The sequence below is a fragment of the Zalophus californianus genome, chromosome 10, assembly GCF_009762305.2.
Source record: "Zalophus californianus isolate mZalCal1 chromosome 10, mZalCal1.pri.v2, whole genome shotgun sequence".
Classification (NCBI taxonomy): Eukaryota; Metazoa; Chordata; class Mammalia; order Carnivora; family Otariidae; genus Zalophus; species Zalophus californianus.
This window is the reverse complement of record NC_045604.1, coordinates 32,839,989-32,854,131: the sequence shown is the minus strand read 5'-3', so window position 1 is coordinate 32,854,131 and position 14,143 is coordinate 32,839,989. Positions and strand designations below refer to the sequence as shown.

The following is a 14,143-nucleotide window of genomic DNA, read 5'->3' as shown; positions in this document are numbered from 1 at the left end:
TCAGTGAAAAGGAGCTAGGGCATCCTTCGTTTGTGGGTGTCTTTTCCAAGTCGCCCCCTCCCACCCCCCGCAAAGAGGGCACGGGAGAGCAGGGAGCCGGGGCGCAGGCCCGGGCACGCCCCGCCTACCACCTACCTGCAGCTCGAACCAGCGCTGCGAGACGCTAAAGCCCTGCTCCGCGGCTGGGAAGTGGGAGATCTTCACTTCAGCGACCTCGTCGTTAGGGTTGTCCAGGACCAGAGGCAGCGTCCGCGAGGCTCCCAAGCGCACATCTCCGAAGCAGAGGAAAGGAGACCTGCAGAAGTGGCTGAGAGACAGGACCGGCGGGGAAGCTGCCGCATCCTCGGCCGCGGGGCCCCGCAGCCCAGCCGGCGGCCTCCGCTCGGTGGGGCTCACCTCCCAGCTTCGCCCCATACGCCGGGTCGCCATGGCAGCTTCGAGACGCCGCCGAGATTCTGGCGCGGCTCCCACAAGGCTGCTGCGGAGCGGGGACCCCGGCCGCGGCCCCTCGGAGGCGGCTGTGGAGGTCGTACAGCGAATTCTCCCCCCTTTCGTTTCCAGTCGCCGACACGCCGGAAAAAAAGAAACAAACGCCACAAATTCGCAAACTCCAAAGCGGAGCAAAGCAAGTGTGGCCCTAACCTCGGTTTAAACTTCTCGCCTCCACCAATGGGTGCGCCCGGGAACCGCCCACTTCCTTACAAGGCCAATCAATGGGCAGCAGCCTCCGGCCAATGGGACGACAGCGCCTTATTTAAACGATTACATGGGCAGCCGCTCGCTCTGCGTGAAGAGGGCGAAAACCTTGGTGGAGTCTTGACGACACCCCGAAACCCATGGTTTAGAACTGAAATTAGCTTATTTGTAAACAGGTTGGGTTAAAGGGGACAGAGTAAAAGCATTTCCACAGTAAATGTAGCAATCATTGCGGGTGCCCGAGACAACCTTAGGTAAAACCGTTAAGTAGGCAAAAATTAATTTAAATCATTCCTCTCATCTAATAGACCCCACCCAGAATTATATTGATTAGCTTTCCTTTTGCGGTTTCCTGGGGAGAGATGGGAGAAAAATGAAGAAAATTAAATTTATAGTTGTGTGAACGTGCTTATTTCAGTGACTGACCATACAAGTGCTCAGTAATTCTCCATGCTGGTTCTTACCTCAGGGAGCAAAACTAGATAAACAAAGAAAACCGAGATTCCCAAGAATTCGTAAGTAATGGTTTTGACAGCCATTGCCCTTAACAACTTCTTGGTTTTTAACTGTAGGTATCTAATAATAATGATTATGGCTTGCATATTGCTATTACTATATTCCAGGGATTGTTTAAAGTCCTTTACACATTTACCTCAACTTTCACTTCAACTCTGAAATAGCTCCTATTTGTATTTTACAGATGAACAATACAGAGCATACAAGACTGCAACTTGCAAAGCTAGGATATGTACACAGGCAGTTTTTAGTTTTGCTCTTACCCACTATACCATACTGCCTCTAAAGATATTAAGAAACTATAATGTATGGATGTGTGTATGGGTACACGAAGTATAGAGAAAGCAAAGTCTGAGTAGAAAAATGAGACAGGGGAGATATTAAATTATATTCACTTATGCCCAACATAACCTGAAGTTGAATCCTGTTACCTTAACAATTTTTAAACAAAATTGTTTATTGAGGTTTTTTTTGGTGGGGGAAGCCTTTAGGATTGATGCACAGTAAGAACACTACTAGTTTTTTTAAGCAAAAAATGTTAATATTAATTACAATGATTTTCAAGTACACTTTATATTATTTCATATTATTGTTATTCATCAAATTAACATTGCAAATATAAGTCCTCTTAAAGCTTAAGTCACTGAAATGTTTGGTGCAACTCTTTTAACATGGTGATAGCACATTTTTTAATGTTTTCCCTTCATAGTTTTTCATGAACAAATGCTATTAACACAATTTTTTTTTACTGTACTGGATATTTTGTATTTGCCCCTTCACTTCTACTCCCCACTGTTTTCCAGACTGTACTTTGCTATGGGATTCTGATCTACATTCTGTATATGCTACATTAATAGCCTTTTTACTCTGTGGCTTCTGTTTTGCTTCAAAGAGGGAGATCACTAAGGAAAAAGAGGGAGGGGAGGGTACTTACTTCCTCCCCTCTCCCACCTTGGGCTGACTACATCTCAACATTGAAAGCAACACATAGCTGAACAGGTGCCCTCTCCACAGGGGTCTTTCCCCTTGTCCCGTTGGATCTGGGGGAGGGAATACCATAGTTGTTAATAGTTCCAGGGTATTGCATTATTGCTTGTTTCCCTACATCCCAGTCACATCTTTGCAAATGTAGGTGACAGTTGGGTTTGAACTGCACTGGTTCCCTTACATGACTTTTTACAGTACTGTAAATGTATTTTCCTCTTATGATTTTCTTAACATTTTATTTTTTCTAGCTTACTATATTGTTAGGAATATAGTATATAATACATATAACATGCAAAACATGTATTGTTTATGTTATTGGTAAGGCTTTTGGTCAACAGTAGGCTATTAGTAGTTAACTTTTTGAGGAGTCAAAATTATGCACAGATTTTCAACTACACCAGGTGTCAGTTCCCCCAACACCCACATTATTCAAGAGTCAACTGTATTTCGCAGGCTCTCTCTCAATCTACACCTTGGGAAAATTGGGGATTTCCTTATGACCATTTCGTAAAGGAAGGAAAAGCCTGGTTTATGGATGGAACTGTATGGTAAGCCAGATTTTCCATTTGTTTATGGTCTTTGCATTCAATTTTTAAGGAGTCATGCAGAGTATGTTCTGCATTTCCATGCTGTTAAAATGTGTTCAATAAAACCTAGATATGCTTTATTAGGACCAAAGAACTTTGTATTTATTTTAAATATCAAAATAACACAAAGAACTAGTTCAATATACAATACACTTCCTAGTCTTCACAGAGAACTGAGTTTTTCTATACATTTGTACTTACGAAACATGAGACAGCTAAAATACCTATGTAACTCACAAGATACTTCACACACGGTTGACAAAATAATGAATTTTGATATTTTAGATTTTTCTTTGTAATTGCTTTTAAGTGTCCTTTAATGATTAAAAACAAAACTTATGATTTGAGACTGAAGGCTAAGTTCAAAAGCATTTCCACTTTAATGTACATCATAAATCCCTTTAATTAGAACACTTACTACACAACATGGAGCAGCTAAATGCCCACCTCTGTATTCATTCTTTTTGGCAGCCACACTCAACTATTGTAATACAGTTGTTATCTATAGGGATAAGAAAAGTCCAATTGTTGGAAGAAATAAAAATTTTGTAATTACACCACAGTACACTGTCCAACTTTAACGCAAGCAGGAATACCAAGCAAAGAGGCAAAATAACAATGAGAAGTATACATGCTCTTCATTCAAGAAATGTTTTAGAATCTCCAACAATGCAAGCACTGAAATTACTTTTTTACTTGAGATTTAAAAAAAGATACGTCCATCTTTATATAACCTCTATTCTCTGAATATAATTATTTTCTCTGTATAAATGGCTGCAGAGGCTAAATTTAAATTGTCTTGGGCTTCTTCAATAGTCATAGATTTAAGATCAATACATAGCAAGTTGAATGAAACATGAAGAGTAAACAAAACATAGTCACTCTACCAAGACCTTCTTTCTCTCGTCTTCCACACAACCTAATCCTATTATTTCTATCTTATTAATGCTACTTCCAAAGAGAAGAGCAGAAAGCATGCTAATATTCTAGGATAAAAGTATCTTTAAGTTGAAATAACATTAGAGGAAACAAGGGGGTGATCCCCCAAAAGAACACCACAGACTTTACCGAGAGGAATGTGTAAAAGAAAGGGGGAGGATCTAAGGAAGAATTGCCTATAGTTCCTAGAAATTATTTAGAAAATTATTCTCACATTATCCGTTATTCACCCTAATCACAAGTAACATTTATCATAACACTATTTAAAGTTTTAGAATGCTACTTGTTCCCTATTAAAGAATACATTTTTAGTTACTCCAAATTTGGCACTGAATCTTAGAATAATCCAATATGACTTTAAAAGTCCTAATTTTTCCTGAGTTCATCAACTCAAATTGTATGTTGGTTGGAATGTTGCTGCTCCTAATGAGAAACTCATCTCAAACCATCACCTCTAGTTCAGTTTTAGGCAAACTGAAATGAGAAGCCATTCAATGTAGAGCTGTGCAGTTATGGGAACTGATTATTTTTAAAAAGGGAGGGGAGGAGGAGACAGAGAGGCAGACACACTACTCATTTTATTTTATTTGCCAGATTCCTCTAATAAGCATCTAGAGACAGGGCCTGGAGTGGCTTCACAGTAACTATAAAGGCCACAAAAGAGATTTTAAAAAACCAAATGTTCACACTTGTACTTAGTGCCATTTTCCTAAATAATCATAAAATAATCTAAAAAAGTGTTGCCTGACCAGCAGGCAACACAAACATAAAACCCATAACAACAACAACAAAATCAAAATCATTTATTAACCAGTACAATCTAGTGAGCAGAATCAATTTTAAGCAACTACAACACAGCGAAAAGGCACAAAGCATTCAATTCAGAAAAGACTGGGTATAAAAAGGACACTGTCAAAGAGCTAATGCTCTAAATCTGACTTTTCATCAATGCTATGTTAAAATGATCCGGTAGGAAGAGAACTCAAACTTCTAAACACACCAGTTTGTGTTTTTGTTTGCAATTAAAGAGTGAAAAGCAATTGAGTGATATTTAATTACTTATGAGCCCTTAACAGTTTATAGTCACTCTGCAAAGATGTCTTGACACTTTTAAAGCTGACAGAATATTAGTGTACCTACTTCATGACCTACAATCACTTAAAAGGAAGTCACTTAATAAAGCACCAGTTTAAAACCCTATTTATGCTATTCCTTTTCTCCCAGCAATAAATGATTAAGTTACTTAAGAGTATGCAAAGATCATTACCTTTACAGTTGTTGGTTAAATCTTGCTGGCATGAAGAACTAACCCTAATCTTAAATGGTATTTTAGGCTGCAAAAAATAGGTGGGGTTTCTTATAAAAATAAGTTCGACTTGTCTTAAAAAAAAAAATTCTAAGGCAAAATTATTTTAATAGTGTAGTGTAAAAAATAAGCTTATTATTTAGCATTTAATAGTGTCCACTTAAAGGTAACATTTAATTAATTAAACTGAGGAAAACTGAGTATTCTTACTTGTAATTGGTTTGTCAGTATGACTATTCCCAGAGTGTTTTCTTCTGTTTTTATTTTTATACATATAAACACAAACACTTAATCTTATTATTCAAACTAATGATTTTTTTTTTAAAAATCCATAATCCTAGGACTTCAACTGTGCTTCTTTGGACAAATATTTATTCAAACAACAAAGAATTTTAATTCTTTTAAACTATTTTAATACCTACTAAAAATCTTTGGTGCATTTAAGTAAAAACTGATTAGGTTAACAAATTTCTATACTTCATAAATTATTCAATTTACATATTAAGTGCTAACTGCTATCAGCTAAAAAATTAATTTAAAACAATAAATTATGTTCATAAAATAAAAAATTCTGAATGAGGCTAAACTTAGTTGCAAGATTCAAAATTTTAAGTATAGTTACAAAATTAATGGATTTCAGAGTTAATGGAACATTTGTCCAAATACTCCAAATATTACAAAAGGTTAACTGAAAAGAGTAGGCCTCATTACATTATTTTTTGTGCCAACTTCAACAACTTATATACATTCAGTTTGCCCAAATCCATGAGGTTTTCACAATTTTAAAATTTCCTATATTCTAATTTTGGAAATTAGAGGCAGCAGATTTGTGTGTGTTTGTCCACCCGCTGAGATAATTTCTTTGTAAGAATTATACTATCTAATTCCCAGACTGTTTAAGATTACATGAGAAAATGTAGTGCCTGGCACTTAGTAAGCATTTATTAATGCTGGCTTTCTTTCCCTATTAGTAGCTCTGACATTTATTAATGATGTGAGCTTAACTGAGTCCTTTATCTTAACCTCAGATTCTTCATCTCTAAAATGGGAATATAGCATGTCCTTTCTCTTTCAGAGCTGGTTATGAGGTTAAACGAGATAACTGAAAGCATTTTATGAAAGAGTAAATCAGTATTCAAGTTTATCTACAATAATAACTAAATATAATTCTATTTCAGTTTACATTAAGAGATGTATTCCAGAAAAGTTTTATACCGTAAACCAATTCCTACAATCAAATTATATATTTAAAGCATTAGGAAATTATTATTAAAAGAATCCTAAAGTAAATACCTTCAAAAAGCAAAGTATTCTTTTCAATGTGAAAATGCAACACCTTCTTTCTTGCTACCAAGCATACAATATACCATACACAGACACATACATATCATCTGCCTTTTGATAAGTCCAAACTTTTCTATGATGGTTTATATGTAAGGCAGGGTATACTTTTAGGTATTATTTCATCTCATTACAGTATGTTTTTTAGTTAAAAGTCTTGCTGCTCCTTATGATAAAAATCATAAAGATCTGTATATTTAAGTCAATTTGAAAGACTAACAGACTAACAATAGTACCTCATATAGTCAAGTTAAATCATGTAAGTACCCCAGATATAACATTTCCACACAAAAGTAAGAACCTTTTAAAAAGAAGAATACATTAATTATATCTACTGGTCCTAGATTAATTACAACCAAACTTTGATAACTGAGGCAAAATTCAGGTCGGTTTTGTTACTTATATGAGCTACTTTGGTTAACTGCCTCAATCTCAACATTTTTTTTTCTTTTGTTTTATTGCCACTAGTATGGTGAATGTTAAAGTACCTTCATTTCTTAAGTGCTTCAGCAAACAAGTTTCCCCATTATTAAGTGGTTAAATTTTATTCATTAAAACTTCATTATTTTATTTGTGATTTTTTTCACAAGGGCTGGGCCAGACTTTACAGTTTACACACAAAAAAAAGTGCTTAAAGCAATTAGGAGTGTAAACAAAACTGAACTAGAAAACTCTTAAAATTGCTATTTTCCAGTAGTTTACATACAAATGACATGCTAATAATAAATCAACCCTGCCTATTCTAATCCTTCAAGCAGCTCTACTAGGAAACATTATCCTAGCTTAAGTTTAAATTGACTTGAAAATATGGAAAGTGCACATCTTTAAAGGTATTTTATAATTTTGACTGACTTTTTCCTCGATTAATTTTTATCAGTGAGGTTTTTGCTCTAACTGCTATTTCCTTTCACCAAGTCCTCAACTTTTATCTCCTACAAAAATAAAAATCAAGGATAATTACAGACATTAGGCTTCTGTGAAAAGCAAAATAAAGATCTAGATTACATGTAAATCTGTATACAAATAGTGGTTCCCTTTAATTAAAGTAAACATTAAGTTTAGTTAGACATGAATTTTATAATTTGGCACCTTCCCTAACAATTATATATGAAATACCTAGGTTCTGTTTCCCACAATTTTGTTAGCCAAAGTAGATGAGACCAAAAGTAGCGTGTTAATTAAATTTCATTGATTATTATAATTGCCCCTCCTTTAGTGAGATGAAGATACCTGGTATGATGTATTGTTGATGTTTCTTAAGTGACAAAATATAAAAGATGAACTTACCTTCAAAGCTATCTAGTTAAAACTGTCACAATTTGTCTTTAATACATTTTCAACTTGTATAATTTAATGCCTATACATTAAAAATTTGTATTTCTTACAATAATTGAAGCATAGGCAAAAACCAATCATTTGGAGAATTATTTCAATTCTAGGTTTCATTTAACAAGCTAATCTTAATTAAGTTAGCTTTCTGGCTTTGAGTTTGTCAAAAGACCAAAGGATTAATAATAACCTAAAATTAGGGCCACATAAAAAATAAAAAACACAGAAATATCCAAGACTTCCCTATAAAATTAAATTCCTAATTTCAGTTTTTTAAAATGTGGAAGGAAGAATAATGAATCTTAAGTTAGGATAAGGAAGAGTTGTAATTATCAGTGTACTCTTAAATTCTTTCTTAAAGGCTACATGGTCCTTAAGCTTGTTTAGAAGATGGTGAAGGGAGAAAAAAGGATTGAAATTAAACAATAAAAATTTCCATGGATAATTAAGAACAAAACCAAAAACAAAACCATAAAGTCAACAGCCAGTAATTTTGAAAAGTTTGAGAAACCATTAAAAATTAGCACTAAGTCATCTTTAAAAAAATCACAAAAATGTTCATTTCAAATATTATACCTCAAAATGTGTCCAAATATTCATTCATATGTTCAGTAAACAGATATACATATTTTTCTTGATTTGAAATGGTTCTGAGGACTGGAGAAACTAGAGAAAATGAAAAAATAGCAGCCTTACTAATTTAAAAGCCATCAGTCTAGGCTACCATTAGCACATAACCATCAAAAAAGTCTGTGGAATGTTTAGATTTACTCATGAATGATGCTCATTATTAGAAATACTTTGTACAGCAGTAGCATTATCAAGGCCTAGTAATGTTCCAAGATAAGACTGTTCTCTAGGATCTAGCATTTGTTCAGGTCGTACTGGATGAACTATATTTGCAGGTTGAGGAGTGAGAGTATACTTTTCCAGAAAAGCTAAATCAGCTGCTCGGGGGTAATCAGTTGCTTGTGGCTGTGGCGACAAGATCTCATGAGAAGATGGTGGCAGCGTGGTTGTATGACGCACCAGATCACTCTGAGTGTCCGGCATCTGAACTGGAACCAATGTTACTGGAACACACACTTCAGCAGACACATTCTGTAACAAAGTCTTGGCTTCTGACTGATAAACTTTGGGTTGGTCCATATACTGTTTTGTTTCTGTTTGAAAGATTTTATCATCAGACGAGTATTCTACTGGCAAAGATACAAGTTTTTCCTCAGAAGTACTGAGAGGATCGTCAGGAGATTTTATGCCATGAACATGGTCAATGTGGTATTTCAGCTTGTCTTTCCGCTTAAATGTTGCATTACAGTGCTGACAGTTGAAAGGTCGGGCATCAGAATGAATAACCAGGTGTTTTGTTAAAGTTTTCTTAATTCTAAAAGATTGATTGCAAATTTGACACTTGTATGGTTTTTCACCTGTATGAACAAAAATGAAATTAAGTGTAAAATGCATTCGCTTGGTAAGACAGTGATTTAAAGTAACACATTTTCCACATGAATACTCACAAGAACTTAATAAAAGTAGTGATATTAAATGTTATCACAATAAAGAGAATGGGCTCAAACATTAAAAAGATCCGGGTTTGAATTCTCGCTGTACCACTTCCCAGTCAAACCCGGAGCAAGACAGTTTCTAAGCATTGTTTCTTTGCCAGTAATACGGAGTAACAATAGTACCTACATCAGAGTTGGTAAATGGATTGAATGAGAAAATGAGTAGTGCTTAGATCTGTACCTGGCATAAGTACTTAATGGACCCAAACTATTATTATTGCTTTCTTTTACTCCTACTACAGCCCTTAAAAAAGTTGTAAAACCAAAACATCTGATATCCTCCCACACAAGGGCAAAAAGTAAAACAGCAACTCTGATTAACCAGGTTCTTAGAATCAGGCTAAGAAGTAGTGATACTTAGGTCTAGCCTGAGGTTAACATAAGGAGAGCTGATCAGGGTAAAGAACAAGGAAACTGGACTTGTTCTCACTTCTTCCTGAGTCAGGTTTCCACATTGTAGTGTTGGGTTTGTTTTTTTGTTTGTTTGTTTTTGTTTTTTTAAAATATGAAACATTATAAATTCCTACATTAACCAATGTGATAGGCAGAATAATGGCCTCCCAAAGATGTACACATTCTGGGAGCTATAAATATGTTATTTTCCATGGCAACAGGGACTGTGCAGATCTGATTAAGATTAATGACCTTGAAATGGGGAGATTAACTGGATTACCCAGGTGGGCCCAATTTAAACACATGAGTCTTCAAAAGTGGCTGCTAACTGAAGAAGAATGGGTCAGAGAGATGCAACAGGAAGAGAATTCAACCCCTGCATTGCTGGCTTTGAAAATGGAAAAGGGGCCAGGACCCAAGAAATATGGTGGCCTCCAGAAGCTAGGAAAGACTCTCAGCTTACAGTAAGTAATAAAACTAGAACCTGGGTTTTGGTCCTACAGCTCAAAGAATCAGTTCTACCAATAAGACAATTGAGAAGGAAACCGATTCTTCCCTAGAGCTGCCAGAAAGAAATGCAGCCCTACCAACAACTAGATTTTAGCCCACGTCAGATTTCTCATCAACAGAGCTATAAGATCATACACAATTATACTGTTTAAGCCACTAAGGTCGTAGTAATTTGTTACAGCAGCAATACAAAACAAATAAATCCAGACATACAACTGTACAACAGACACAAAGGCACATATTTTTAAAGCTAAATGAAAAGATTTTATATTAATTGTTATATTGGTTTGTTGATAGCACTATTTTCTTCATCTTTCCATTTAAAACAAGGCCAATTCTCCTAGAAAATTAAGAGAATTGCATCGTCAAGTTGAGCCACTAATATCAAACAATTATTTGTTAAATTTTATTGCTTAATTGTTATTTTGTAGACCATTAGAACTTTAAAATCCCAGTGAAGAAAATTTATACAGACTTGGATGCTGGTTTCTGGTACTATTAGATTTCTACTAGTTTCTAGACTAATACCATTACTGATGTCACTAAAGAAGAAGTTAAGACACGAAGTAATACATTATATAAAGGGTTAAAATTCCTGAAAAGATAGTATTTGCAACTGTGTATAGAACACACTGTATCCAACATTTGATTTCACCTGAAATACCTAGAATCAGGGACAGTATGAAAAAGTTTATAAAAGACTGTTCTGAAAAACAAAATTACACTTCCAAAATGCAAGAACTATAAAGTTCTTTCTGTAATTCCTGGCATCAAAACCAGTCACACCAGGAGCTTTTTACCTAGCACAGCATTATTCACACCACCACCAAGCACAGAATTTATTTTTAAAGATAAAAGTATTGGTTTTAAGTGTTCTCCTTTGGCACAGTACTAACCATGATAGTTTCTTAAGCACATTCATTAAGAAGCTTTCATAAAGGACTTAAAGTCATAGTTACTCAGTTCCAGTGTCCCACAAATACTTTTAAGAAACTGGGACCCAAACAGGCATATTTCTTTGAGAAGTTTCTATGATCATTTTAAACAAATGTCATTTTCCAATATAAAAATCAATTTAGGTTTGTATAAAGAACCACAAAGGAAATGTTGATATTATTATATTTAAAAACCAAATCTAGAGTGCTTAAAGATACATAGTGAAAAGGGTCAACAACTATGAACTTAATGAAAAGAGGAATACATATTAAAGAACCATACTTTCTACAGCAAGTCTTTCTGTAGCAAAATTACCTATTTGACAATAATTCAAGCTGGATGAATCTCAATTTCATATATCAGAGACCTAAGGAAACAAAGGAAATGTCTCTTGCAAGATATACAGAAAGTCTATTTTTTAAGAGTAGGAGTAGATAAAACAATGCTCAAAGAAATGTAATCTATTTCTCAGCTAAAATCATAGTAACTTATGAGTTTTTAGAATTAAAAACTGTTGGGGCGCCTGGGTGGCTCAGTCAGGTAAGCATCTGCTTCTTGATTTTGGCTCAGGTCATCATCTCAGTCATGAGATTGAGCCCCACATCAGGCTCCATGCTCAGCGCAGAGTCTGCTTGAGATGCTCTCCTCTTCTTGCCCTTTGCTCCTCCCCCCACTCATGCTCTCTCTAAATAAATAAATAAAATAAAATCTTTAGAATTAAAAAAGTCTTCCAGTGGATCAGTTATGTTTAGATATTAAAAATTAGTAAATGAAAAGAGAACTCGAGAACTTCCATTCAGATTTGATGGAGCAGTTTATGTCACACTATGTCTCTTGCTGGTGAAGGGGCAAAGATACAAGATTTTTAAAAACTCAAAACAATCTATTCTTTAGAGGCACTGAAGTACAAACAAGGCAGCCAGGACATAAGAGGCCAAGGTTCTGGAGACACAGGAAGATATGGAGGTGTTTTCTTTTCTCAGTGCACTTTCAGATTTAAAGTATAGGGAAACAGAGGCCAAGTGGCAGCCGAGAGCTTGATGACATTCCACTGGAATGGAAAGATAATAGCTGGAGTTTGGAACTACCAAGGATTTAAGGGGTCAAGAGCCTGGAAAGAACAACAAAGAAATTAACAAAAATGCCTCTATTTTTTAACTCCCAAGATGAACATTTGCTGGATGAGACAGCTAAAAACCAGAAGCTGGGATACTGAAGGTTTGAACAGATACTGCAGCAATCCCAAGGGTACTGCAGAGACAAAGACTGGAGTTTAAGTCTCACCAAAGTGGGGAGACTCTGGTACAAACATCATACTTCAGTTGAGACCCCAGAATGATGATGAACTAGAAGAAATGTAGAGTAGAAATAGACCAGAACAGGTCAATGCCATCTCAGTCTATCTGCTTGTGAGAAAATTAAATATATCTGGGAAAAAACACAACTTCAGGGGCTTCTACAATTTTTCATTCACAAAATCTAAAGTTCAATTCAAAACTGTCAGGCATATCAAGAAACAGAACCAAATGGCCAAATGCCAAAAGAGGGAGGAAAAAAAAGATAACAGATACATCTAAAGGTAAAGAAAAATTACATTAAGACCTGAAATATTGAGTATGATTAATATGTTTAGGAAAATACAGAAAAGAGAATTTCACCACAGAATTGGAATCTATTGGAAAAAAGGAAATTCTGGAACAGATAAATAATTGAGCAATTCAGTAGATGGATTCAGTAGCAAATTAGACATTACAGAAGAAATAATCAGTATAGTGGAAAATGGATCAATAGGAATTATCCAAATAGAAGCACAGAGAAAAATAGGATTGAAAATACAGAAAATACAGAAATATGCATGGGTGGCTCAGCTGGTTAAGCATCTGACTCTTGATTTCAACTCAAGTCATGCTCTCAGGGTTGTGAGATCAAGCCCTGTGTTGGGCTCTGTGGCGGGGCATGGAGCCTGCCTGAGATTCTCCCTCTGCCCCTCCCACCAGAACACACATTCTTTCTCTATCTCTCTAAAAAAAACAAAACAAAACAAAATAGGAAGAGCATGAGATATATATATAAAAAACAAAGTAAAATATCTAAAATACATAAATTGGAATCCCAGAAAAAGGAGAGAGTACAGAGCAAAAGCAATATTTGAAAGACAAAATGGCTGAGAGTCTTCTTAAACAATAGAAAGACATCTCAAGTGACAGATGCAGTAAGTTCTACAAACCTCACAAAACACGGAAAAAAAACCCTAAAGCCAAAAACCCCATCTGGACACACTATAATAAAACTACTAAAAATCACAGACAGAAAAATCTTAAAGAGCAACCAATTAAAAATAGACATTTCCGGGGTGCCTGGGTGGCTCAGTCATTAAGCATCTGCCTTCGGCTCTGGTCATGACCCCACGGTCCTGGGATGGAGCCTCACATAGGGCTCCCTGCCCAGTGGGAAGCCTGCTTCTCCCTCTTCCACTTCCCCTGCTTGTAGTCCCTCTCTTGCTGTCTCTCTTAAAAAAAAAAAAAAAGAGGCATTTCCTTTAAATGAGCAACAATAAGAATAACAACAGTATACTTTTCAACAAAAACAAAAGAAGTTCAAAGAGGAAAAATGACATATTTACAATGTTGAAGGAAAATTAACTACTATTGTAAATTCTATAGTCAGGAAAAATATTCTCCATAAAGAAAAATAAAAACATTTTCAGATAATCAAAACCTACGAGAACTTGGTGCCTAGGCACCAAAGGAGTTCTTCTTGCATAAGGATATAATTCCAGGTGGAAAAATGCAAATGCAGGAAGTAGTAACAGTAATGGGCAAATATATGGTTAAAAATAAATAATATGAGTTATTTAAAACAAACCAAAAAATTATCTCTTATGTAGTTTAAAGTATATGTAGAATTAAAATACATACCACGCACAAAAGGTGAGAGATAAGGGTATTGTAAGGTCTTTGCATTGTCTAGAAATTGATAAAGAACTAACTTAAGATAGACTCTAATTATTAAATTTATGAATACACATAGCGATCTTT

The 14,143-nt window shown here is 35.4% G+C and overlaps 2 protein-coding genes across 7 annotated transcripts in view; both read right to left on the bottom strand.

Moving 5' to 3' along the window:
- ASPM (assembly factor for spindle microtubules) overlaps positions 1-630 on the bottom strand; it is a 64,159-nt gene extending 63,529 nt beyond the window's left edge. For all 5 annotated transcript variants that reach the window (XM_027613549.2, XM_027613547.2, XM_027613552.2 and 2 more), the window contains exon 1: positions 136-630. In XM_027613549.2, coding sequence (XP_027469350.2) covers positions 136-429 — 294 coding nt within the window. In that variant the 5' untranslated portion in view covers positions 430-630. The remainder of the gene's footprint in view (positions 1-135) is intronic.
- A 1,549-nt stretch (positions 631-2,179) lies between these two features.
- The window catches only part of ZBTB41 (zinc finger and BTB domain containing 41), a 49,321-nt gene continuing 37,357 nt past the window's right edge, over positions 2,180-14,143 (bottom strand). For both annotated transcript variants that reach the window (XM_027611760.2, XM_027611759.2), the window contains exon 11: positions 2,180-9,128. In XM_027611760.2, coding sequence (XP_027467561.1) covers positions 8,473-9,128 — 656 coding nt within the window. In that variant the 3' untranslated portion in view covers positions 2,180-8,472. The remainder of the gene's footprint in view (positions 9,129-14,143) is intronic.